We start from the raw sequence: 27315 nt of genomic DNA on the forward strand, positions 1-27315 counted from the left end.
CTCCTCCTCCATCATGTTTCCACTGTCTCGAACCCTCTTCCCCTCTGGCCTGCCCCTGGCTGACTTCTACTCCTCCTTCAAGCCTTAGTTACCTTCTCAGGAAGTCCTCCATGACTTCCCCATGCAACTAACCTGGGTCACCTCCCCTGCCCTCGCTCACAGACCCTGCTCTCACCCTTCTCCGTACTGTGATAGATCGAGCTAAAGCCTGTGTGGTTATTTCTTAATATCCACCCCACTTAATATCGCCCTAAACTCCTGCCTGAGCTCCCAGAGAACTGGGACTGCTCCCCACACTCTTGTCACTACCTGATCCCCAGCCCTTGTTGAAGACTGAACAGCCAAATGGACGAATGAGCATATGAACAAGCAAGTCCTGGGGGGCCCGTGAGGCTCGCCAGTTTGCAGGGTGTGGCAGGCATCACGTCCAGAGCTGTCCAATGTGAAGCTAGAAGACAGTCAGGCCTCGCCAGGCTTGCACAGTGCGGCTCAGGCTTCCCCTCTAAGGCTCCGTTCCCTCTACAGAACAGGGACACTGTTTCCCCTCTGCCCCCTTTCTAGGGTTGCCATGACGGTCAAATAAGCCTGGGATGGTAGAAGTGCCTCGTGAGCGGTCACCACTTGATACTGTCTGAGGACCTGTGTTAGATGCACTGCCCGGTGGGGACATGGAAGAGGGGTCACCGGAGTGGCCTTGTGGGGGACAGGGAAGGGAAGTGTCAGCCAGCAATGCCGATGTCTAGTGTCAGTACGATGCTATGCAATCTCTGGACAAATGCTCACTGAGAACTTAACCTGTGCCAGGTACACAGCTGGGCGCTTTTGCACACACTGCCTCGTTGGCGCCTCACAACTCCCCCAAAGCTAAGTAATTCGTCTCTACTGCACAGGTCGGGAAGCTGGGGTAAAATGATGGGCATGAAGTGGCACAGCTGTCACGACTCGCCTCTGGGATTAAACTCCCTGAACTGCCGTCCCTCTCCCAAGTGAGGAAAGAGCAGAGAAGGGAGGGAGCCTGAGGCAGGGGCAGGGCCAAGGCATTCACCAAACATCCATGTGCTCCCTCCCAGCTTGCAGCAGGTGCAATCATGTGACTGGTTCTGGCCAATGGCAGAGGAGCGGAAGGGACACTGTGCGCAATTCGAAATTCTCAGTCTCCTTTTCCCTGCAGCAGGGGCTGATGTGCATGCCTAATACTCCAAAGGGCACTAGATGGTCGGGCCCCTGTCCCATTGGGCTCTAAGGAAGGAGGTGGAGCTGAAATAAACTTCACATGGAATAGGAAAGGAGACTTCACTATGTTATCCAGGGAGATTTCAGAGTTGTTTGTTTCCTTTCTGACAACACACAGCCTTGGCAAGGCTGCGTGGAGGAGACAGCTCTGAACTGGGGAGGGATCTGAGGCTGAGAAAACAGAATGATCGTTACTGGTCCCCCAATGCCTTGCCGATGGCCTTGTGCCACACGAGACCTTGGAAATGTTTGCTGAGTGAACCAAGAAACAAATCAATGAATGAAGGAGGAGGAACCAGATTAATTGACCTCCACCCACGGCAGATGCTGTGGCCGGGACGAGGCCTCCAGGGAACGGAATGTCCCCCATGCATGACCTTCATCATAAACAGTGACCCTCAACAGTGACCTCTTTCCTGGCACCGACTATGCTCCGGACTGTACTAGGTAACTTCATGTACACTGTCTCATCTAACACAGTGGTCCTTGTGAACAAAAGACTTCAGGTAAACACACACAAAGGAAATAAAAAGAAAAAGAAAACAAATAACACAGCAGTCCCACGAGGGAGGTGTTCCTAGCTTGTGTCACTGATAGGGACAGTGGGGGACAGGGAGGATAAGTGAGTTGTCCAAAGTCATATCCAACAAAAAGCGTCACTTATGGAACTAAAGGCCACATAATGCCAAGGTTTTGGCCTGGCCTAGCAAGGAAATCTGACCACCCCCATGACACAGGGGGCCTTTTAAAAGGCATCAAATCGGGGAGGCAGGTTGGGATGGTGGCTAAGAGCATGGGCTTTGGAATATGACAGGTCAAAGTTCCAATCCCAGCTCCACCATTTCCCAGCTGAGTGGCCTTGGGAAAAGACAGGGTCACCTGTGAAGTAGGGATAATGAGGGCTACCACCCTGGAGGCAGAGGGCATAAAATATAAAGAGCTGACCTTTGTTCCCTCCCTTCCCCCACCCTGCACATGAAAAACAAAGGCAGGATTGCACCCAACCTGCCCACACCCATGGGCCCTCAGGGTATCCCCAACCGAAATTCTCACCCCACATTTCCCCATTTCTTCCTCTTCCTCATCCCTCTCACAACTTCCTTATCCCGTTCACCGCCCTGAACAAGAAGCCCAAAGTCTGCCAGTAGCACAGCCCTCGGAAGTCTCCATGGAACCCCTGGGTCCCCAAGAGCTGGAGTAAAGGAGGAAATGAAGGGGGATGCACACCTGCCTGTTCCAGGCCACCCTCCCCTCGCCCCAGCTCACCTGCAGGATGGAGGTGCGCTGCTCGTTCTTGTGCACCTTGGAGGCCAGCCGGTTGAACTCGAGGGCCATGCGGCCCAGGTGGGTGAAGAGCTGGCTGTGGTCCGGCTCCTCCGCGCACACGCTCAGGGTGGTCTCCAGGCGCTGCAGGTGCAGCATCAGGTTGCTGTCCTCGCGGGGCAGGGCGCCCAGCTCCTGGGGAAGGGAAGGGGCCCCGGACCACTCGTCACCAAGGCCTGAGCAGGCGCCACCAACCCATTTCCCCTCTGCTTCCCCATTCTTCATGACTCAGTTTCCCATCCCCCGTGGTCCCAGCTCAGCCCAGGGAAATTCTCCAGTTACACAGGTTCCCTGTCTGGGGCTGACTCACAGGGCAGGACGCACGCCTCCCACACCACGGCCCGGCTGATAGCAGCAGAGCCACCGTCCTCCCACGCTGCGGGCCTTGCCGCGTGCCTGTGGGTGAATTGCTCGTCCACTGGGCCTCAGCACCCTCACCTGCTCCATGTAAACAAACCCCTCCCTCCCTCCACCTCACAGGGTTTGCATGAGGATGGAGCAGCCCATGAGAGCAATGACCCCAGGGAAGGGCATCACTGCACAGTCGGCCTCTGTCTCTGTGGGCTCCACATCCACAGATTCAACCAACCGTGGATTGAAAATAATTTGGGAAAAAAAGCTCTGTCTGTGCTGAACATGTACAGAGCTGTTTTTCTTGTCATTACTCCCTAAGCAATATGGTGCAATGATTACTTACGTAGCATTTACATTGTATCATTATTAGTAACCTGGAGATGATCTAAAGTATGCGGGAGGCTGTGTGTAGGTGGCATGCAAATACTATGTCATTTTATATCAGGGACTTGAGCACCCATGGATCTTGGCATCCATGGGAGGTCCTGGAGCCAACTCACCCATGGATACTGAGACAATGCATACACAGCAGCCCTGCTTCTTCAGCTCAGGGAGTCTTAATCAGGGAGCCAAGACCCATAATAGGTTAAGAATCACAGCTCTAGATATTTCAAAGAATCCCAAACTAGTACAGTATATAAAAAATGAAGCATACAATGGGTAAGATAGTCCAATCTCTTTCTATTCTATCTAGTAGACAAGGACACTGCCTTAGTTATGCCAACACCGTGCCTAAGGACTCACGGTGCTACCTCAATGCAGATGGCATCCAGCCCAGCTCCTCGGCCAGGCACCCGAGGCCGTACGGCAGCGGGTCCCACCTGTAGTGCCATCCAGCCAGGCTCCCCACTTTCCTTGCCCGAACCCACAAACCCCAGGTCCCATGCCTCTGCAGGCCGCACCCCCACAGTGTCCTCTCTGCCTCAGCAAGTCCTGCTCATCCTCCACGCCCTGCCCAGGGCTCGGGGCTCCAGCAGGCCTCCCGAACATTTATGGGAATCACATCAGAGATACAGGCAGCCTCAGGCTTCAGGCTGGGAAACCAGGGTATAGGGAGAAGGAACTTGCCCAAAGTCCCCCAGGGAGTCAGTGGCAGCGCCAGGACTGAGGTTTCCTGACTTGCAATCCAGTGCTCTACCACACCGACCTCCCGCTTCTCTGAACTCTGGAGCAACGGCAACGACTGTAACCGCAATGTGGCACTTGGCGGACGCCTGTTTAAATCTGTTAGCAGTGTATTCTAACAAGAGACAACGCTGCTGCTTCAACTCTGCATTCATCCCTCCACTGCCTCTCTCCGCAAAGGATCTGGCACGGCGCATGCTGCTCTATTTAAGGCTCAGCAAGTGCTTCGAAGGCCTCTGCTTTCTCCAGCTAGACCATAAGCTTCCAGAGGGCGGGAGGCTGTCTTGTCTTGGCTCGGCACAGACTAGGCACTCTGTAGGACTAAGGAGGAACTTATTAAATGAGCTAAAGTGACTGGTCCAAAGTCATAGAGTGAAACATTTTCTAAGCAGGGCATCGGGCCTCCTCGGCCAGCATCTCGGGACAAGGGAAGAGAAGGTCCCAGGAGACAAAATATAAAGAACCTTCCTAATCACTCAGAGCTGCCTGACTCAGTGATGAGCCTCCCATCACTGAAAGTATGCTAGTATAAGCTGGACCACCACTGACTGGGACCTTATACTAGTGACTGACAGACATACAAAGCAAGCAGTGGACAAAAGAGCAACATGTGCCACCAAATCCTTGTGAAATGAGGCAGTAGCAACCCAAGTATCAGGGAAGGGTTAAACCATTTACCGCTTGTATAACAACAATAAAAAAAAAAAAAACCTTCAAAGTGAGAAGGGAGAGAAGAAGGAGAAGGTAAAGAATTTAAGACCTTTGAAGAATCTTCCAGACCTCTCACAATCATTCTCCAATACGTCTGCCATTTTAGGAAAGAATGAAAGGAAGACAAAGTTAGGAAAAGGCAGCGAGTGTTATAAGGTACGGACTGAGGGTGCCAGGCAGACACCCCAGAGCTGGAAGACATTGTGTATGTGTGCGTGTGTGTGCGCGCACACACGCATGCACATGTGTTCACATGAGTGCGTGTAAGTGGAAAGTTGAACCTCCTACCCGTGTGCCCCAAAAGGGAGTCTGGGAGGAACAAGAACCTGCAGAAAGGGTAGATCACTGCCCTCGAAGCCCTAGGCCTTTCTCATCCCTCCTAGTCCCCCTGGGCCAGGAGCCCACAGACCCAAAGGGCTGAGTCACAGTGCTTGGAGTTGCCTGGCGAGAGAGAGAGAGAGAGAGAGAGAAAGAGAGAGAGAGAGAGACGCCTGCCAACCAGGCCGGTGAGGCTCTTGTGAGGCTCTCAGACTCTTTCAACGGTTGGGTGCCTGTGCACAGCAAGCCGGGGAAGTCACTGGCCCAGGGATTTGCATATGTGAGCGAGAAGCACCCCCTGCTCCAGCCCCTCATGTGTCCCCAAGTGAACTCCAGGGTGCCCGAGGGATGTGAGCAGGTCCTGTGCCTCTCACGTGGGGGCAGACGGCGGAGACGGAGAGGAAGCAGAAGGACTGCCCGGGGGCCTGCCCCTGCACTTACCACTGCGGGGGTGCGGCCGCCACTCTCCGGTGGAGAATGCTGTTCCTCAGCCGGGACCACTTCGAATTCAGAGGAGGTGCCCTGTGCAGAAAGGGAGTTAGGCACTGCCCAAGAGAAAACACCTCGGCCCTCCCTGGAGCCCTGCAGCTGAGAGCAGCAAGGAGGCAGAGAATGGAAAGACGAAACCTTTTCCCACTTCCAGGTCATAGGGGCAGCCCACTCTATGCAGAGGGGACCTGGCCCAGGCGGGGCTCACAGGGACAGTTACACATCATTTCACATGAAAGCACAAGGCAGGATTCCCAACAAGTCCGCCATGAGCCTCAATATGATGTGAAGCCACATCCCCTTGGTGGCCAATTTCCTCATCTGTAAAATATGGATGTTGGACTAGCTGACCTTTAGAACTGCATTTTTTCAAGGTCTTATACATTTAAAATGTTTTCATGAACTCCGTTACTTCTCAAAGCAACCCAGGGAGTGGCTCAGAAGGTTATATCCTCTTCGGACAGATGAGGACACTGAGTCGTAGAGTTAGTGCAAAAGCAGGGACTGAACAAAGACTGCAGATCCGGCATTCCTGCTACGGCACCAGAGCTGTCTCCCAGACCCAGGTGTCTCTGGCTGGTCCCCCGGATAACACAGACGGCCGTCATCATGGCCACTAGCAAGCACAGTCCTGTGCTAGCCTTGCCAGCCCAGTCACAGAGATCCCGGAGGAGTGAACTCATGCTGGGCAGACACCCGACAGCCGGAGAGCACAGTGTGTGTATATGCACACGCACACGCATGTAAGTGCAAAGGGTAGCCTCCCACCTGAAGGCTAAACTCCCACCTGCCCCAGAAGGAAGCCTAGGAGGGACCAAGAGCCTGCACAGAGGGTGCCTTATGGGGCCTTAGGCCTTTCTCACGCTTCCTCCTCCCTCTGGGCGGGTACCAGAAGTCATTAACAAATTTGGAAACTCTTTCAGGCTTCACCCAAATTCAGGGTAGCCAAGGAATCCCAGATTTTTTCCACATGTCCACATCCTTCATTCCTAGTAGAATTCACTAATTGCTCAACCAGCTGATAGGCTAGCGGTCCATCTGAACCAGCAGCTGGGTCTGGGATTCCCATTAAAACTGGTCTCAAAGACTGTTTCAGCCTTCCCTCACCCTAGGAAGGGGCAGGATGCACCTCTTTGCTCAGCTGTCAGCTGAGCCTCACAGCCACCAAGAACCCAACTCTGGGTCTCAGCCTCGCCTTAGAAAGTCCCCTTTCCCCCCTCTACATTTCCCCAGTTACATGTGTGACTTCAAAAAAGCCCCTTCTCCCCCAGACCTGATCTGTAGGATGAAGACGCTACACCACACAATCCCTTGTGGCCCTTGTGCCCTGGGATATCATGCAAAACTTCGCCAGCCCACTCTGTAGCAGATGGTTTCTGAGCCCTGTATGAGAATATCAGCTCCATGTCTTATCCGTCTGTTTTCGTGGCACTGTGCACAGTCAGTGCATACCAACATTATGCAACTTTATAAATGAAAAGAATTCCCTGTACATACCAGGGTCTTCCTGGTAAGTTTTAACTATGATAGAAGAGTTGTGCTTTGGAAAAAGAAAAAAAAAAAAAAAAAAAAAAAAAAAAAAAGTTTTAACTATGACCTTCATTTCAAAAGGAAGAGGCAGAGAGCTTGAGATTGACTTGCCAACAGCAAGTCGGAACATGATTTCTTGACCCCAACTCTTTTTCATCATGTCCTTGTATCTGCCAGCAAGACTCTGAGGTCTAGACAACCTCCAGCCATGACTCCTACTGCAACTTACGCTGGATGGAGGCTTCTGGACTGGCACTGGCTTGTCGCTGGGGCAGGTGGGGGCAGCAGGAGTCGCTGGGACATTTGTGTCCATTCCTGAAGACACAAGAGAGCATGGATGACCAGACTGGGAAGGGCAGCCTGGGTACTGCCCCCTCAGGGACAGCCCTTGACTAAACGGTTCTCAGAGTTGCCACCTGAGTCTGGGAGAATAGGAGGTGGTCCCACCAGGGCCAGGTCGTCTGAGAAAACAACCTGCCCTGGAGTGACAGGGACAGAGCCTGAGCCGAGAGACTACCTTCTCTGGGCTCCCTGGGAAAATCCCAAGGTGGCTCCTGCTCCTCGCTACCCTGGACATGCTTCAGTGATGATGAGGAAAAGGGTGGAAAATCAAGCACCACATGTACACACTACTAAACTGGAGCTAACCGGTAAGCACTCAATGTGCACAGAGGGAAGTAAAACTTAACGGAAATCAAGCAGGGGGGAGGAGGGAGGAAGGGCTGGGTGAAAACCTACCTAATGGGTACAATGAACACTATCTGGGTGATGGGCACACTTATAACCATGACTCAAGCATTATATTTTTAGTTGTCCAGCTAATTTCTTTTTATTTTTAGTAGAGACAGGGTCTTGGTCTTGCTCAGGATGGTCTCGAACTCCTGACCTCAAGCAATCCTCCCGCCTCGGCCTCCCAGAGTGCTAGGATTACAGGTATGAGCCACCGCGCCCAGCCAATGACTCAAGCATTATAAAAGTGATCCATGTAACCAAAAATATTTGTACCCCTCTAATACTTTGAAATAAAATTTTTAAAAATAATGAAGACAATGATTTACAATTAACAGAGTGTTTTTATAGCTATTATTCCAGCCATTCCCATAACAGTCCTATAGCCCCATTTTAAAGGCATGGAAACTGAGGCTTGGGAAGGTTGCCAACTTGCCAGTAGTCACACAGCCAAACAGTTTCAAAACCAAGGCTGACGTGGCTCTCCCTCCGTGACCTCCTGGGGATCTTGCTACACTCGAAGGTAGCTCCACATCTCACTTGGGGATAGACCTGGCACCAATCAAGAATGCAGAAAACATTTCTGCATGGACAAGTAGAGGCTGGAATGCCCACTGACTGCAGCACAGTGGACCCTGAATGCATCACTTTCTTCCATTTGTGCGTTCAGCAAATGTAACCACCAGCCCAACAAAAGGCTGTCACGCTGGCCTGGGCCGAGAATATAAGATAGAGCTACAGCAGGAGCCAACTCAGTCCCACTGGGCGGGGGCAGGGGAATCTTTTCCTCCCTAGTCTCAGACCTTGACCCTAGACCTAGAGACATGCCAGAGTCATGCATGGTGACCATATATAGGACTTCGACCCCGAGTCACAGTCACCCTTTCCTTTAACAGGTGGCACGTGTAACCATACATCTGAAATACGCTGCAGCTGCATAACAGGCAGGTCCAGACTCCTCCCGGGGCCTCAGCTTCCCTAACTAAAAAATGGAAAGAGGTGGCCGGACCAGAGAGCTTTCAACTCGTACGCCAACTCCAAGCGACAGGAAGTAGCTGCTGCTTGGAGTGCTAGGCCTGGCACACAGCAGCTGCTCACTAAGTATTTGTTGAATAAATACGCTGATAAAGATCCTGGGGCCACAGGACCGCAGTGCAGTTGACAGTGATCTGTTACTAACGTCTGCCAGGACCTCAGGAGTGCTGAGTCACTGGCCATTTTTAATAACATTATTTTGAAGTCACTTCCAAATCTGACTTTCTGGGGGCTGCTGCAGCTACAACATGAATGGAGGGTGGGGTCACTAAGGATAAACGCAAGGGTGTGGGTTTCAGAGTAAGAAGGGAGCTCACTGTTAAGGGCTAAGCAGTTCGGAGGCTGGGGAAAGGCAGAGGTACCCAGATTCCTCCTGTACCTGTGAGCTCGGCCAGCGGGTCGAAGGAGCCCAAGGAGGGAGAAGGTGGTGGGAGCAGCTCATTGTCCTTGACTAGCTCCTCTGCCTTCTGCCGCAGCCTGGATGCTTCCATCTGGGACTCTTCCAAAAGCTCACCTAGAGAGGCAATGGGAAGAAGGAGCAAAAGCATTTACTCAGCTCAGTGCACTGGTTCTCCCTGCCCAAGCCCGAAAACTGCTTCTGCCTGGCTTCAAGGCTCCAGGTCCTACGCTTCACTCCTCCCGTCATCCTGCGGGCAGAGTGGGACAGAGCCTGTCTGTCCCACCACCAGAAACAGGCAGGAGGAAGGCGAGGGCCTGGTCATCAGGGGAAACAGGAGTGGAGGGGAATCTAGGAAAATCTCCTGCCCCGCGCCCACCCCTACCCCGGACCTGGGGGTGACACCTTCTTCCTGCCCCTTCACACCCGGCCTGGGCACTCCACAGAAAGCCAGGGGCTCTCTGGCCTAACCCCATAGCACCCAGGGGCTGCCCACAGCTTAAGCCCCCAGAGCCAGGCGCTGCCTGCAGGGCAGAGACCCTTCATGATACCAACCAGCCCCCTAGGCTTCAATTTTCCTTCTCCTACAAGTGGAGAAGGGAAACGTCACTCCTCCCTCGCCAGTCTGCCAGCCCAAGCAGGGCTCTGCCACGCAAGGAGAGAGCATTTTAAAAATCAGGGAGCTGGGCTCACCCCCGAAACCTGAGACCAGAGGAGGTGGCAGCAAGGGAAAGAAAGAGTTTTAAGAGTCTGTAGCAAACAGAGACCCCTTTTGACAGGGAAAGGAATGAAGGCCTTGCGTGGAGGCGGAGATGGCATCTGGGCTGGCTGCTGATGCACGGGACAATTCAGTCACATGGAGGAAGGTGGGGTTGTTCTTGGCAGTGGGGACAACTTGAGCAAAAGCCAGGAGGAGGGAAACTGAGGGAGCTACTCCCTCCTTGCTTTAAGCCAAGCTCTGCTCCCTACTCCAAGGTCTGGGGACCCGTGCCTTGAAAAGATGAGGCCATTCCGGTTCCATGTCCACAAACTGGGGCTTCTAGCTCCCTCTCCCCTGTCCCACATCTCTCTTGGTCCCTCAAGGTACCCTGAGTCCTGTCATCATGGTTTTGAGGCGCTGGGGAATCAGGGCTGGAAATCAGGACTGTCACCACGCTACAGAATAAAGACACCGCTGTGGGGCAGGAGACAATGCTGGGCCAGGAGGGACAGAGGGACGACTCGGGTGGAGGCATACGCCAGCTGCATTCTCCACCCCTGGGCAGAGGGGCCGGCACTGCAGGCTGCAGGACGGGGCCCGCAGGGAGGGGGCAGGGTCTGCTTTACCTAACATCTTTATCCCTTGCATTTTTTCCTTCAGCCGGGAGTTCTCCTCCACTAGGCGCTCAAAAGCTGCGGATGCCTCTCCCGGAGGCACGCTGCCCCCAGGGTCGTAGATCCGGTACGGTCCTCTCCCTTCCATGAGGGTAGCTCAGCCCGTGCCGCGGTGCCCGCCTGGCTGTAAGGACAACAGCAGTATATCAGCAGGCTGGCTGGGCCACTGGGGCATCCTTTATGGGGAAGCGCTAGTCTGTCAATGCCCCAGAAGGCAGTCCCCTTAACCCAGAATAGAACACAGCACTTCGGGCTGGTCTGATGATTGTACAACAGAGCAGAATGGTCACCTCCTTTGATATGGACACGCTGCCTCTATTAATGCAACCTAATAATGACATCAGTTTCTTTTAGTGGCCTCACTGCACTGCTGGTTCATTTGGAACAGCAGTCAACTGTTGGGTACAACAAAGAACCTGGAATTAGAATTTAAAAACCTAGGTTTCGTGTCCTGTCCATGAGGTCCAGAAGGATGGGGACCCTGTCTTGTCCATCACTGCACCTTCATTGCCCAGCTCAACATTAGCTATGTAGTGAACGCCCAACAAACCCCAAATGTACAGCCTAGTTATTCATTCACTGTGGGATCATGGGCAGTCCCTTCCCCTCTCTATGGAGGGGAAATGAAAGTCTTAAACTAAATTAGTAATCTTTAAAGTGAAATGTTTGTACCCAAAGCTATAAGCAAGCAAGTCAATCTAGTCCAAAGTTCCATTTATATGTATGTTACCATCTTTAAAAAAAAAAAAAAGATGAAGAAGAAGAAAAACCACCCTGACTAATATTTAATATACTGTCAGCCTCCTCTGTTAGTCTCACATCATGTGTGGCCTGTCCCTTCCAGTTCTAATGAACAGATGAATTCTCCATCAAACCACTATTTGTGCAGCAAGTTTTTGGTATTAATCCGTTCAATTTCATCTGCTTTATTTCATTTGAAACCACTCTGAGAAGTGATCTCAGAATCCTAGGCCTGTGACTTAGAGAAACTCTCCTTCCATTCATCCATCCATTCATTCAATAATTACTTATTGAGTATCTACTCTGTGCTGACTGCCAGTCTGGGTGCTGAGGAATTATCAGCAAACAAAACAAAAGTCCTTGAGGGAGCTTACATTCTAGTGGCGGACGCAGATGGGGGTGGTTGGGAACATAGCATTTCAGGTGACGAAAAAGTCTTTGGACAAAAATTAAGCAGAGAAGGACAGGGCAGGGGCTGTGATTTTACACGGAGCTGGCAGGAAAGGCCTCATGAAGAAGGAGCTATTTTAGCAAAGGCCTGAAGGAGGTGAAGATATGTGGGGGAAGGATATTCTAGGCAGAGAGGACAGTAAGAACAAAGGCCCTGAGTGAGCCTGGAAAGCTGAGTCAGTCTCCAGCTCTGCAAACAGCTCCAGCATGGGAGAGCTCCCAAGGCCTCCACCGGGGACCTCAGAAGGACGTGGGGGCCTGGAAACCTCCCTCCCAAGATCAACAGCCCGAAAGGCAAAAACTATTCCAGTCAGGAATCCTCAAAGGCCCCTTGAAGTCTACACAGTGCTCAACAAAAGAAAAAAGTGCAAAAGGAGTAACAGCAACACCACGATTCATTAATCATCTATCTGCCAGGAACTGCCTTCAAAGCCTCAGATACATTATCTCAGTTAAGCTGCACAACAACCCTAAGATACATAGGAATATCACCCCCATTTTATAGCGGAGAAACTGAGGCTCAGCGGGGTTACATGACTCAGCCCAGATTACATGGCTAGCAAGTGAGAGCTGAGATGCAAAGGCAGCTCCACCTGCTGCCTAAAAAGGCTCGGACTAACCCCCTGTTAATGCTCACACAGCCAGGACAGAGGCAGAGGGGCAAGAAGGGGGTTCAAGCCTGTTTGTAGGGCAGCACCAGGCTGTCAGGTAGCTCCTGGGCTGTTTCCAAGAGGGTCCATGGGATGGAATGGGCCAGAAAGAAAAACAAAGTTCTGTCAAGCAGGACCCCATCCCCCCAGAGAGTGACAAACTCAAGACCAACACACACTGCAGGGAGGCACCCAAGTCCTGCTGAGCCCCGCCAGGCAAAGGACAGCCGCCCACACGCCCATCATAGAAGTCACCACTCGGCTTGGGGGAGACTTGTGTTTAACTTGAAAGTTCCATGTTGCACAGCAGAGCAATAAAGCTCAGATGTCCCCACTGCGTTAAAAGAGACAGTGTGGGCAAAGCACTCAGCACAGTGACTGGCACATACTAAGGTACGCAGAGCTGCTGGCAGATGCGGGGTCCTTCCCCCGTCGCCTTTCTCCTCACAGGCCTTACCCCCCAGCATGGGATGCGCCTGGCTGCTCTGGGCATTGCCCACGTGGCTGGGAACTTCTTCCGGCGGGAGCACGCTGCACGCTCCTCCGTATTCCCGCCACCACGGAGAGCTGCCTGGAGTTCACAACCAGGAAAACCGAGGGCTGGGAGGGGCTCGCAGCCACCCTCAACAAAAAGGGCAACGGTGTCCTGGCTCCTGCCCACCACTCTGCACATGCTCTAGACGGAACCGACAATGACACTACGTGATGGTTTGGGGACTTTTTACTCCATGGCTGGCTTGCCCAGTGGATGGGAAGCTCCATGAGACTAGGGAGCGAGTTCACCCTGTGTGCCCAGGTATCTTCACGGCGGACCTAAGTAAAGCCTCCATAACTTTTTTTTTTTTTTGAGACTAGAGTCTCACTCTGTTACCTGGGCTAGAGTGCTGCGGCGTTAGCCTAGCTCACAGCAACCTCAAACTCCTGGGCTCAAGCGATCCTTCTGCCTTGGCCTCCCGAGTAGCTGGGACTACAGGCATGCACCACCATGCCCGGCTAATTTTTTCTATATATTTTTAGCTGTCCAAGTAATTTTCTTTCTATTTTTAGTAGAGACAGGGTCTCACTCTTGCTCAGGCTGGTCTCGAACTCCTGAGCTTGAGCAATCCTCCCACCTCGGCCTCCCAGAGTGCAAGGATTACAGGCGTGAGACACCGCGCCCGGCCCTCCATAAACTTCTAATTCAGTGCAGGAAGACTGAAAGGACCTGAGGAGCCCTTGACCCTGACCCTGCCTCCTGAAGCCACATCCAAACCTCCCAGAGAGCCCACCCATGGCCGGCTGGCCAGAGACACTCCACACAACCACACGCTGCTGGAACTAGGGCGGGCATGCTCCCTCAGGGGCCCAGCCGCAGGGCAAGGAACAGAGCAGGGTGCAGGACAAGGGAACTGAGACATATCTCCATGTCCTCCAGACCACGCAACGCCTGGTCCATCCCTTGAGTCTGGGGAGCCACCAGGGAAGCAGGGCGTGGGAAGCAGAAATGCAGGCAGCCGGGGCCACTCTCCCCACGCCAGCCCCAGTGGGCAGGGCTCGCGGGCAGAGAGAGGGAAACTCGGAAGAAACGGCCTATTGTGAGAAAACCCTCTCTGGACATCAGAGGAGCCGCCCAAGGCAGGGCCTGGACTTCTGGAGGAAAGAAAGACAAAGAGAGAAACGGGGAATTTCCAGGTCCTGCTGACCTCATGCCCAGATGGTCAGCGGCAGTCACCGGGTGACTGCTGGGAGGACGGGAACTCTCCTTCTGGTCAGAGAGGTTTTCATCAGCTCTCCCAGAGGGGGCAGTCAGCTCAGGGTGACAGAGCTGGAAGGGAATCTCCAAGGGCCGTGAGGCCAATCCCACACTGTCGGGTGGGAGAGAATCGTCCAGAAGCAGTGAGTAAGGGGCTGCGTCAGACAGGATAACAGCACGTGTGTCTTGTCCATCACAGACTGCAAGAGTGGGTGGAAAGGGGACCCCACCCCTCACATGGGGCAGTACCTACAGCTCAGAGCCCTGGAGTCCTCGGGCATGAACTCGTCTGGTTCTCCCACGTGGCACAAGCAGGGCAGCGAGTCAGGGCCTGAGCAGGGAAGGCCCAGGTCACAAAAAAGTCAGGATGGAGCTGGGACCAGATCTCGGCAATCCAGGCTGCCCACGGCCCACCCTCCATTTCCACTCCTGCCTTTTGATCTCACTGCAGTGAGATCTTCTGGTGGGGTCTGGCTCCAGACTCCATATTCACCTGGTTCCCGAAGCTACAAATCAGTGGGTGGCCCGCTGGCAGTGGGACCCCAAGCCCCTTGCCTAAACCAGAAACTGCTAGTGGGAAAGAGACAGCCAGCTCAGACTTTCTCCCAAAACAAGACTTCAGCAAGTGGGGAAGGGGGCCTCCATAGCCCACCCGGAGGGACCCTGGGGCTGCCCACCAGAACCAGAAAGGCGCAGTTTGGGGGCAGAAACGGGCCCAGACAGGCAGCAGGTCAGGCGGCGACCACAGAGCATGAAGATGGAAGTGACGCTGTTGAAACTGAAGGCACCACCAGGCAAGCAAGCTAGCAGGGCGGGAGAGGGGCAGGGGCGTGGGCCCAAATCCCAGACTCACCCCGGAAAGAGAGGGTTGGAAAACGCTAGATTCGGAATCAAATTTGCATTCCAGATTCTGCATAGAAATGCTTCAGCCTGTCTGAGACTGTCTTGCCATTAGCCATGTACTTATGGCTGGAGGTGAGGGTGGGGCTGGGAGGGCCCCCACCCTCCCCAAATGGTATTCACTTGCACAACCACTAACATTTGCAAAATAATTCATAGTTTCCGAAGCATTGTTTTTCCATCGGATTGTCACAATAACCCTGGGAAGAAGGTAGGGCTGATGTCTGTTAGACAGATGAGGAAACTAGAGCCCAGCTTGGGGACCTAGCCCAGTTTAATGCCTCTGGTCACCAGCTACAACCTGGGGCCAGCCATCCCCAGGAGGAGGTGATGTTCTCCCTAGCCCAGAGCCCAGGCAGATCTCTGGGACTGGGAGGCAGGAGGTCACGGTGGCAGACAGAGGCCAGGGCTGTGGACTGCTGGCAGTGGGGATGGCAAAGGAGTGAAGGGAAGGAGTCTCTGGGAAACAGCACATAGCAGAACATCAAAGAAGCCTGTCCTAGTGTCTATTCTGCTGCACACTGTCTGTGTATGGGACCATGGGCTCATTCCCTGCGTATGAGCGGAGGAGCCTGCTGGCCTAGGTAGAAAGTGGGTGATGTCTGAAAGCTGGCCCATCAAAGAAGACCCAAGCCTTGGGAGCTAGCAGCAAGTCAAGGAAAGAGAGGTGACCAGCACGCTAGAACTCACACAGCCTTGCAGTCAGGGTCCAAACAGGGTGGGCACTAGGGTGGGGCAAGCAAGGCATGGCTGGAATGAGTGAGCCCTCCTCAAATGCTGCCCCCTGGGGTCTCCTCTGCACTAGTCCCAGCTTTGTCCACCCCTGGACAGCTGCCTCATCTGTAGAATAGGAATAATGGGGTGAGGGGTGGGGAGGGAAAATAAAAAAAAAAAAAATAGAATAGGAATAATAATAGAATCTACTTGGTATAAAATCAAAGAAATTAAATGAAACAATATGTGCATAGTTGGGAGTTCTCACTTTCTATTTTAAACAATACTTCCTGGCTATTTGATTTATTGAATCAAGAAACATGTATTTCTTTTATAATAAAATCTCCAAAGTAATAAAAGTGTACAGTATCTTGCTGAGTGCTTGGCACACAGTAGGTGCTTAGTAAAAGGCTGCAGCAACCCCCTACAACTGTGCCCAGCAGTCAGTTGAGCAATAACGAGGTTGTAAGTACAGTGTCCAATATAAAGAGCTGGGGCCGAGGACTCATGAGGTCTAGTCAAGGTACACCAGGACAAGCCCCTTCCCCGCCCTGGGCCGCAGTTCCCTAAAAGGAAGGGGTTGCAACAATAGCAATACTATAACATCATGGGGTGGGGGGTGTGGTTGAACAGAATCCTTATGGCCAGGGCCATCAGATGGCTAAAAACACTGCAAGAGAGGACTGCAGAGCACAGAACCAAAGCCAGGAGGGAGGGTGACAGTTTGTTAAGCGCTACTCTATGCCAGGCACTAGGCTGCACCATTATGCACCTCATTTTCTTCTCACTTATAAGAGACAAAAATCTCTGCTTTCCAGCGAGAAAACCAATCCTCCCAGCTAGACAGCATTATCCCCATTTTTCAGATGAGGAAGCAGACTCAGGAAATTTTAAGTCACTCGCCTAAGGACACATAGCTGGTTAGTGGTAGAACAAATACTCCAGCCTTGATCTGTCAGACTCAGATATTTCCCCTGCCCTGCACTGCCTAAAGAGGCAGGAGGCTAAAGCCCAGGGGAAGAAAACCAGTCCTGCTGCCCAGCTCTCCAGAACATGTCTCAAGTTCCCAGTCCCTGCCTTTTCTTATCTCTAACTTTGGCCAGGCACTGTGGCTCACGCCTGTAATCCTAGCACTTATCTCTAACGTTGTATGCCACCAGATCCCAGTCTGCCCCTGGCCATCTGCTGTCACCAGGGCTTATTAAGAAACTCAGAATGGCCAGGCACGGTGGCTCACGCCTGTAATCCTAGCACTTTGGGAGGCCGAGGCAGGCGGATTGCTCAAGGTCAGGAGTTCAAAACCAGCCTGAGCGAGACCCCATCTCAACCAAAAATAGAAAGAAATTAATTGACCAACTAAAAATATAGATACAAAAAATTAGCCGGGCATGGTGCACATGCCTGTAGTCCCAGCTACTCGGGAGGCTGAGGCAGTAGGATCACTGAGCCCAGGAGATTGAGGTTGTTGTGAGCCAGGCTGATACCATGGCACTCACTCTAGCCTGGGCAACAAAGTGAGACTCTGTCTCAAAAAAAAAATAAAAAAAAAAAAGAATCTCAGAATGAAGGAAAGCTCACGGGAAATTCACACCTGTGCCTGTCCAGTCTGCAGAGGAGCCAGGGGACTCCGGCTGGCCAGCTTTAGCAACCTAGAACCTAGACCTCACCAACTTCCTCCTCAAGATGACGCCTGGGCAGCCAGCACTGGCTGTAGTTAGGCTACTCCCTGCTCTGCTTCCACTGGCCCTTGCTCTGTCCTCCGGGGTCCCCTGGAATAAGGAACAGACGCCTCTCTGCTCCATGTCAGCCTTGATCTGGAACCTGTAGCATTCTCTTGAAGCTGATCAGCCCTAGTTCCCTGCACTGCTCCCCACAGGCACTGGCTTCCACACCCCTCCCCAGCCCACCCCCTACCAACCCTCCATACCCACCCTATCGGCAGCTGGTCCTGGAACTGGACACAGTACTCCAGATGTGGTCTGCCTGACCGAACACAAAGAGCCTTTCACCTCTGCTCTTTGAGGTATTATGCTTTTATTGATATAGCGTTGGTGTATACTTGCTTTCCTTATAGCTGGTCCACCCACAGTAAAGAGTGTACTTTCTCAATGATGTCAACAACCTGCATGTATCCCTGATTGGCTGAGAACAAAGCTCTCCTGTAAAAAAAGTATGCTTGAGGAAGTGTCAATTACATAATGGGGCAAAAGTAACTTACTGATTCAGTAATCCCCTATCTAGAGTTCTAGATATCTAGAGATCTCTGTATCAGTACACACAGGGGCTGGGCAAAGATGTTCACTGCCACAGGTTTTGTAACAGCAAAAATACCCAGAGTGTTCATCAAGAAGAAACTGGTTAAATAAACTATGGTGCACTCATTCAATGGACTATGCTACAGCCATCAAAAAGAATTGGGTAGATTGCTTTGCAGTGACACAGAAAGAAAGATACTCATTAAATAAAAAGCAAAATACAGATATATATGTGTAATAGGACACTATTTTTTTTTTTTACAAAAAACCACACAATGTGTGTGTGTGTGTATGTGTGTGTGCATAAAACCTTAAACGTGCATACAAAAAGGTCTGGAAGGGTGCATACCAAACTGCTACTAGTAGACAGCTCTAGGAAAGGACCTGGGATAGGGGACGAGAATCAAAAAAGCTTTTATTTTACCTACAATATTTTAACTCTTTACATGGGAAATCTAGTCCTGTTCTTATTCAATTAAAAAAATAATTTTTAAATATGGTGGGGCCAGGGGAAGGGGAGAGAAAGAAGAAATAACACAATTTTCACTTTTTACTTTATAACTTTTGTATTGCTTGAGTTTGGGGGGTTTTTCCCAATGAGCATGTGTTATTCTGTATTTTTTAAAGGGAGATTTTACCATAATTTAAAATATATATATAAGCGGTTTTCAAGCTGAGAACAATAGGGAAGACCTTTTGTTCTGACACCAAATGAGGCCGAGGACTGTGGGCAGCGGGTGGGAACATCCTTACTATGCGCCTGCTTCATGTGGATTCCTTAAAAATAACGGGGAAGAGTCCAGGGGCGAGTTTTCTAGTTAAGGAATTTAGTGTTTGGAGAATTGGCAACTGCAGAGGACAGTTTCAATCTGGAACCCACTAGAAAGGATCTGGCCTCAGGAAGGTCAGAGCTGGGCCTGCAGGTGACCATGGCAGAACAGAAACACCAGACTGTGGATAACCACCGGGAGCCGCGAACAGGTGAGGGGCAAGTGTTCCCCGCCCACCGCCGGGGAGGCCTCACACCTGCATTACACCTGCTTGGCTGGTACGGAAGCCCAGGCAAGAGAGGTGCAGAGCTCGACTCCAGATCACACCATTCTCAAGGAACAAAGTGAAACCCAAATCTGATCATCACATCACTGATCCCAGTCTCATACTCTCCTGTCACCAACAACCCCTAAGAAAAGCTGGGAAGGCAGCCCAGGCAACCCCAGCCTACTCTCAGTCACCCCACGCAGGCCTCCTCCAGCTCCTGGGACCCACAGGCAGGACACATCATCTGCCTGGAAGCCTGGCTTCCCTCCTGGCAGCGGGGACCTCACTGAGCCCAGGAGGACCGGCCTCAACTATAAGCCATGGTGGCAAAGGGCACTAAGACCAACCCTAGGACAAGAGAGATAGGGAGACAGAAGGAGACTCTCCTTCTGTCTCTCAGCCCCCAGTATGCCCAAAGCTGGTTTATCCAATGAAGGGCTTATCCAACCCTGAAATTCCTCACCCCTCTCCAAAGGGGAAGAAGCCAATTTTTGAGAATTCCCCTTTATAGCAAATATGGTGGAAAGAGGGTTTAACAGATTCAAATCCTGGCTCTGCTCTCTCCCCAGGTGACCTTGGGCAGGCCTCAGTTTCCCTGTTTCTCCCTATGGAAATGTTGTGAGGGCCGAGAAGGAACCACAGAGTTCTCTGTAAACCTTAAAATGCTACCCAAACAGGAGTGGCAATGGCTATCAAAGGGCTAGGAAAAGAAAGGCTGGATAAGGGCTGAGATATTCAGATGAAGGCCAAAGATGGCTCGAATTAACAGCAAAAGGCTGGAAACTACCTAAATGAAGAGGAAAATAAATAACCATATCATGGCAGTTTCATATCAGGGAATACTATAAAGCCATGGAAAATGAATAAACCAGAGCTAGAGATAAAAACAAGTATGAATCTCACAATTCTAACATTAAGCGAAACAAGCAAGCTACAGAGGACTACAGACAGGGGGTAGGACATGGGCAATATACGTAACCTTCACATTTGTACCCCCATAATATGCTGGAAAAAAAATTAAATTAAAATTTAAAAAAAACCCTTCACATTTGTACCCCATAATATGCTGAAAAAATTAATTAAATTAAATTAAAACTTTAAAAAAGACTACAGCCGGGTGCGGTGGCTCACGCCTGTAATCCTAGCACTTTGGGAGTCCGAGGCGGGCGGATTGCTCAAGGTCAGGAGTTCGAAACCAGCCTGAGCGAGACCCCGTCTCTACCAAAAATAGAAATAAATTAATTGACCAACTAAAAATATATATAAAAAAATTAGCCGGGCATGGTGGCGCATGCCTGTAGTCCCAGCTACTCGGGAGGCTGAGGCAGAAGGATCGCTGAGCCCCGGAGATTGAGGTTGCTGTGAGCTAGGCTGACGCCACGGCACTCACGCTAGCCTGGGCAACAAAGTGAGACTCTGTCTCAAAAAAAAAAAAAGACTACAGACAGTATGACTGCATTGAAATAACATTTTAAACCGTACAAAACAACAATGTATACTGTTTAGGGATGCATACATTTATAATAAAACTATCAAGCAGTGCAAAAGAATAATAAACACTAAATTCAGAAAACTTGTTTCTTTGGGGAGATGATTTGGGAGAAATTTCGGGTGTATGGAAAATGTGTTATTTCTTAAACCGGATGAGTGGGTACCCAGGTGTCTGCATATGTTAGACTTTATGTCTGAGAAACTCCATAATATTTTCTAGAAGGCAATGTTGCAGACTCCCAGGAGTCAGGGTCAGCTGGGGGTGCATCTGCAGAGGCAGAAGTGGGCGTGTGGAGGGCCCAGGGCTCCCCAGCCCCCGGCTGAAGCTCACTGTGGCAAAGGTCTGAAGGCCGCGGAGACAGGGGCAAGGGCGCTGCAGAGTGGGAGGAGACCAGACCAAAGTGCTCCTGACTCATGGGGCAGCCCCACGGCCGCCGTGAAAATACCAGCTCTGGCCTCCAGGCCTGCCTACTTGGTGACTGTGACGTGAGTCCCATGGTGTGCGTGCACACACACACACGCACGTTTGCACATGCCTGGGCTGCCCGGTTTGTCCACCACACAGGTGCTCAGGGACACAGGGCTCCTGCCTCTCAAAGAACAGCCTCAGGGTGAGGGCCCTGGGAGAGAGGAGCTCAGCCCTGCCCAGGACAGCCCTCAGACAAAGAGCCAGCTGCTCCTCACCAGTCATCTGTTCCAATCTGAAGAGTGACTGTCCCGGGCCAGTCATGGGAAAATCATCAAGAATTTCCTGCAGTGGCCATAGTGGCTGCCAAGGTCTCTGGGGGTCGGGAGCTGTGGTTCCCTGCAGAACAAGGGGAGGTGCTCCCTGCTGCCCTGTGCCTCCCTACGGCAACTGTCCGGAGGGCACCCTCCCTGCACAGGTGGCCAGAGACTGGAGGGGCAGGCACCACGGGCAGAAGGGAGGCAGCTGCGAGAAGCTAGAAGGGTGGGCACGGAACGGCCTGGCCCAGATGGAGGAGACTGGGAGCCACTGGAGCCTGAGAGGGTGACCCAAACACTGAGCTGTCAGAGTGAAGAGCTGGAAGAGAATGCCCTGAGACATCAGTCAGCGCAACCCCTTCATTTTGCACCTGGGAAACTAAAGCCAGCAAAGGGAAGAGACCTGCCCAGAGCCACATGGACAGCAGTGGCACAGAAGGGACACAGACCCCATCTTCTTGTGGCCACCTATGTGTTCTCTTACCACACCAGGCTACTGCCTGACCTCTCTCCCTGCCTCAAAGTGCTCAGGTGAGCAATGAGGGGGAAAAGGAGAAGGTGAGAAAGGAAGAACCTGTACTGAGGTGGGCCCACAAAAGAAAGAAGTCTGTAACAACACCGGGAGGTGGACAGCTCCCTGGTCCTGGGCTGGGGTCAAGCAGAGGGGTCCTGTGTGCTGTTGAGGAAATTCAGGCCAAATGTCCTCTGAGCTCCTCCCACATCTGAGTTTCCAGTAGTCTAAACAGCAACAGACATTTGAAACAAAGCAAAGGCGGACCAGAGAGGACATAATATGGTCCATAGAGTGGCAGGTGTCTTAGTCTGTTTTCTGCCGCTATACCGGAATATCACAGACCAGGTAATTTACAAAGAACAGAAGTTTATTTGGCTCATGGGTCCAGAGGGTGGGAAGTCCAAGAGCATGGCACCAGCTTCTGGTGAGGGCCATCCCATGCTGGAAGGTGAAAGCGAGTAAATGAGACAGAGAGTATCAGCAGAACTCCCCCCTTTTATAACTAATCCATTCCCATGACAGTGACATTAATCCATTCATGAGGGCAGATCGTCATTAAGCCATTAATCCATTCACGTGGGCAGAGCTGACATTTATCCATTCGTAAGAGCGGAGGGATTAAGCTTCCAGCACATGGACTGCAGGGGGCCACATTCAAACCATAGCAGCGAATTATCCAGAGCACAGAAAATCTGACCATTCTCATCATCTCCTACTGAAATCCTTTCAATAGCCTCATTATTAGCATCATTAACAATAACAGCAGCTAGCATTTACTGAGCACTTATCACCTATCAGCCCTGCGCTGCCCCATGAATTCCAGTCACTCTAGGAGGGAACACTGATGTCATACGGAGCTTACAGATGAGGACGCAGAGGCCCAGAGTGGCAGAGGCAGCACCCACCCAGGTCTAGATCAGATGCTCTGGGGGTATAGCCCAGCAATCTGTTTAACAAGCCCCCAACCCAGGTGATTCTGATGTATGCTCAAGTTTGTAAACCAACTACTCTAACCATTTCCCACTGCTGCTAACAGGAACAAAAATGACACTTCTAAGCCTGGCATCAAGACCTTTTAGGGTCTTTCTCAGCTCACCTGGTCAACTCGTCAACCCAGTAGAGCCTTACTCAAAATCTTCTGCTCAGTCTACTAAGTTCCAGGAGAGGATCATCATCTTTCTAGGGTCTGGCCTTGAAGTCACTTACCCCCAGAAGCCCCCTAACCACCTAGCACCCCCAAATTACTCCATGCTCCAGTCATATTTATGCCAGTCAGACTCATTAGGCACTTCAGGCACAGGATGCCTTCTAGGGAGCACTCGCAGCACGTCTCTCCCCACTTGACTACGAGTTCCTGGAGGGCACAGCCAGTTCCTTATGCGCCTGCCTGTCACGAACACTGCACAGCACGGGGCACAGAGAGCCAGCAGGAAACGTTTGCTAACTATCAGAAGGGGGAAACATGCCATGGGAGAGCAGATTCTGGCTTTCATCCCACCTCCCATCTCTAGGCCTCAGTTTCCCCATCTGGAAAATTCTTCTATTTTACTCATTTATTGGACAAATCCAGCAAAGCCATACCCTAGACACTCTGCTCATCAAGAATATGTACATGAAGACTAAAGCGATCCCTGTTCACACCCTTATATCACAGGAAAAGAGAAAGATAATAAATAAATGCACATTAAAAATAACTCTATACCAGACACTAAGTTCTATACGTATACTTTCTCATTCGCAAATAAAGATTATTTCAGATCACAATGACTGTACGAAAAAAATAAAATAGTAATGTGACAGAAAGTGAAAAAAGGGGCTACTTTGCATAGAAAGATCAGGGAAGGCCCCTCTGAGGAGGTGACATTTGAGCTGAGACTTGACGGATAAGGAAAAACTAGCCATGGGAAGAGCGGGGGAAAGGTTTTCTAGGCAGAGGGAAGAGCACATATGAAGGCCTCAGGGTGAGAACAAGCTTGACGTGTTGGAGGGGAAAAAGCAGGCTGTGTGGCGTAACTAAATCACGGTGAGTGCGGGAGTAAAACAGTAACCAGTTGGAGAGGGAGGCAGAAAAACAACCTCCTACAATGATGCCCTGCTCAAATCAGGTCGGCCTGCCCCAATCAGGACATCCGGGCCCCAGGTCACAGGCAGCACTGGGGGTAAGGGTATGAGTCAGACCCCCAGCTTCCTGGGGCCCCAAAAAACCTGGTATGGGCATTGAGGGGCAGGCACCAAGCCTCAGCATGAGTGCCATGCCACGGCACGGGGCATCCATGGGTGGGAGATAACATGGAGACGTAAGTATGTAGAACATAGTACACTCCCAGCTGCAGCTTCCAGAGAGACATGATCAAGTGCTTCCATGAAGTGCCAGTCCCTGATCACATTACTTTCCCAGGACACAACCAGGACAGCAGCCTTGGTCAGTGGAATGGGAACAGGGCCCAGGGTTCAAATTTAATAGTCCTGAGCAAGTCTTAACCTTTTGGGGCCTCAGTTTCCTCACTTGCAAATTGAGGATACTAATAGGGTCACTAGAAAGATGAAATGAGATATAGAATGGAAAGCACTGTGCCTGGCATATAGCAAGTGTTCATAAACATAAGCTATTAGTATCATCATTATTAGTTTTTTTCACTGCCTCAGTTTTCTCTGCTGCAAAACAAGGGTAGGAATACAACACTACAGAGTTGCTATGAGTTTGCACTAATAAATATTCCACCCTCCTAATACAACATCCATTGTCAGGGATTTAAAAAAATTCTGAGAGTGCCCCTTTCTGACCTCTCATCAGATGTCAAATTCCCCTTTATCACACCCCATTGTTTGGAGAATGAGTAAGTGCTGATTTAATCCCATTTTGACGGTACTGTGAAAAGAAAAATGATGCATTAGGAATCCACACATTTCCCTGCACTGTCATTCCGCAAGGGGGGGCGGATGGACGTCCGCTCTTCTGCATCATTCACAAAAGTCCCTCCCTCCCCTTACCAAAACACAACCTCTCCCCCAGTCACACAAAATTCCCACCCACTCCTGTACATACAGTTTAATGACTGTATAACGCAATCACTCCCATAACACCACACAATACTCACACACACGAATGTCCTACAGTGGAAAACTCATTCATAGTAGAAACTCCATCCCCAAAATCACTCCCGGAAGCTCACATGCACACGAATGTCTCCAACAATGTTCATGCAAAATACGTTCAACAGAAAGAGAACAGCAGGGACTCTGGAGCGAAATGCCTGAGCTCGAACCCGACTTCGCAACTCACAAGTTGTGTAACCCCTATTTCCAAGTGCCTAGGTTTCCCAAACTGTAAAACGGGTTTAATAATATGCACGTTTGGGATGAACATGACAACTCAATGACTTTAATACACGTAAGGCGTTTGGAACCGCACTGGGAAAGGGCCCAGTAGGAGTTGTTATGCCCCTCATCGCTACACGTGCACCCCGCTTCCAGAACTTCACACGAAGGCACCGACGCGGCGCAGGCAACCCGCCCCCACACGGTAAACAGCCCGCGGCGGCTCCGCCAGCACCGGGGCCCGCACGCGCGCGCGCCGCCTCCGCGCCGTTCCCAGGCGCCCCCCGCGCAGTGCGCACGCGCCCCGCCACCCCGGCGCCGGCCAGGGAGTCCCCGCGCAGCCCGGCCCCGGCCGCCGGGGCAGCCGCCCCGCGACCTCGCGCCGCAGTCCCGGGCCCAGGCCACCCGGCCCGGCCTCCCCCTCACGCCCGGTCACTGCCGGGGCTCGGAACGACCCGGGTCCCCGCCCCCACCTCCCCGTCCATCCCCTCTCCGGCCCGGCCGGGTTACCTGAGGGCTGGGGTTTGGGGGGACAGCGCCCCGGTCGCCACGTCCAGCCTCGGGTCCAGGGACGGGGCAGCGGCTCGGCCCGGCGCCGGCCCCGCAGCGTTCCTCAGGCTCCCGGGCCGGGCTGGGGGACGGGGCCACAGACTAGGAAGTGCCGGGAGCCGGGCCGCCCCACCCCTGGGAAAGTCCCCCGCGACTGGCAGGCCGCTCGCCCAATCGCGCCGCGCGGCCGGTTGGAGCGAGGTAAACACCGGGGACCCGAGAGCCGGCTCGCCAGGCCCACCGCGGCCTTCCCCTCCGGCAGCGACCGCCCCGGCGCCGCCGGCCCTGCCCGCGCAGCCCCTCGCCGGAAACCCCGCGCCGAGGCCGCCTGGGGCCACCTTGGCAGCCGGAATGTCAGAGCGGAGGGGAGCTGCTGAGACCACCCAGCCCCTTCCGTGTACCGAGAAGGACAGAGGCCGGAGCTGGGAGGGGACTTGGCCAAAGGCACGTAAGCATTTGGAGCTAAGCCAGAGCTGGAGCTCAGGGCCCCAGAGTTCCGCCCAGGGCGCTCCTGGACTCTTTTTACAAGGCTACAGAAATTCCAAGCTGAAAGGACCCTTAAAGACTCTATTGTTCCTGCTGACATTTTTTGCTCACTGACGCTCCAGGCAGTGTAAGCACTTGGGGTGCATTATTTTGTTCGCACAATTACCCTAGTGAGATAGGTTGTATCACACCCCGCCCTTTTTTTTTTTTTTTTTTTTACCATAAATAACATATGTGGCACGGAGCGGTTAGATGACCTCCTTAAGGGGTTGAGCCAAATTTCAAACCTAGGTGATTAAATCCAGAGGCTGTCTTCCACCCTACCTCGCTGTGGGATTTCTTAGGTAAGGAGCAGTAACTGGGTTTAAGGTTAGGAACACTTTTTTTTAAGCCCATAATTATATTTAATTTAATTAATTAATTTTTTTTTATTTTTGAGACAGGGTCTTGCTCTGTCGCCCCAGCTAGAATGTAGTGGAATCATCATAGCTCACAGCAACCTCAAACTCCTGGGCTCAAGCAATCCTCCAGCTTCAGCCTCCCAAGTAGCCGGGACTACAGGTGGAGACTACAGACAAGCGCCACAATAACCGGCTAATTTTTCTTTTCTTTATGTTGAGACGTGCGTGGTCTTGTTCTTGCTCAGGCTGGTCTTTAACTCCTGACCTCAGACAGTCCTCTCACCATGGCATCTTCCCAAAGTGCTAGAATTACAGGCATCAGCCACCTTGCCCAGCCTAGGACAGCTCTTTATGAAAATAGCTTTATGAACAACCTATTGCAAAAGACTCATTACACTGGAACTGTTGAAAACTTAATTATTGACAGGCCCACATCCTCAAAAAGAATTGGGGGAAACGATTTGGGGAACTATTTCATATACACACCTTCATTTTACAGAAGGGGAGGCCTGTCAATCAATTGTGTGAAAACACACAGACACCCAAGGAAATGCCCAATCCAGGGATTCTCCTTTCAGGCCTTGAGACATCCTGGGGGGGTCTTCAGCCACTTCAAAAGTGCTATCAGATTTTCAAGATACTAAATCTAGTTCACTTTAGTTATGAAAATGAGTTACACATATACTTGATTCTGAAGGGGGTGGGAGGGACTGCAAACACTGAGCAAAGCACAGC

The 27315-nt window shown here is 51.8% G+C and overlaps 1 protein-coding gene across 5 annotated transcripts in view; it reads right to left on the minus strand.

Annotated features, from left to right (window-relative positions):
* TNIP1 (TNFAIP3 interacting protein 1) overlaps positions 1-27315 on the minus strand; it is a 50761-nt gene that overhangs the window by 18163 nt on the left and 5283 nt on the right. The window contains exons 1-6 of one of the 5 annotated variants that reach the window (XM_012740869.2): positions 25655-25796; positions 10571-10742; positions 9227-9361; positions 7313-7398; positions 5506-5586; positions 2500-2691 (exon numbers count right to left, since the gene is read on the minus strand). In XM_012740869.2, the coding sequence (XP_012596323.1) occupies positions 2500-2691; positions 5506-5586; positions 7313-7398; positions 9227-9361; positions 10571-10706 (630 nt within the window). In that variant the 5' untranslated portion in view covers positions 10707-10742; positions 25655-25796. Of the gene's footprint in view, positions 1-2499; positions 2692-5505; positions 5587-7312; positions 7399-9226; positions 9362-10570; positions 10743-25654; positions 25797-27315 lie in introns of those variants that run through there. The other 4 variants (XM_012740867.2, XM_012740868.3, XM_012740871.2 and 1 more) reach the window with 4 other exon arrangements.

The sequence above is a fragment of the Microcebus murinus genome, chromosome 21 (assembly GCF_040939455.1).
Source record: "Microcebus murinus isolate Inina chromosome 21, M.murinus_Inina_mat1.0, whole genome shotgun sequence".
Lineage (NCBI taxonomy): Eukaryota > Metazoa > Chordata > Mammalia > Primates > Cheirogaleidae > Microcebus > Microcebus murinus.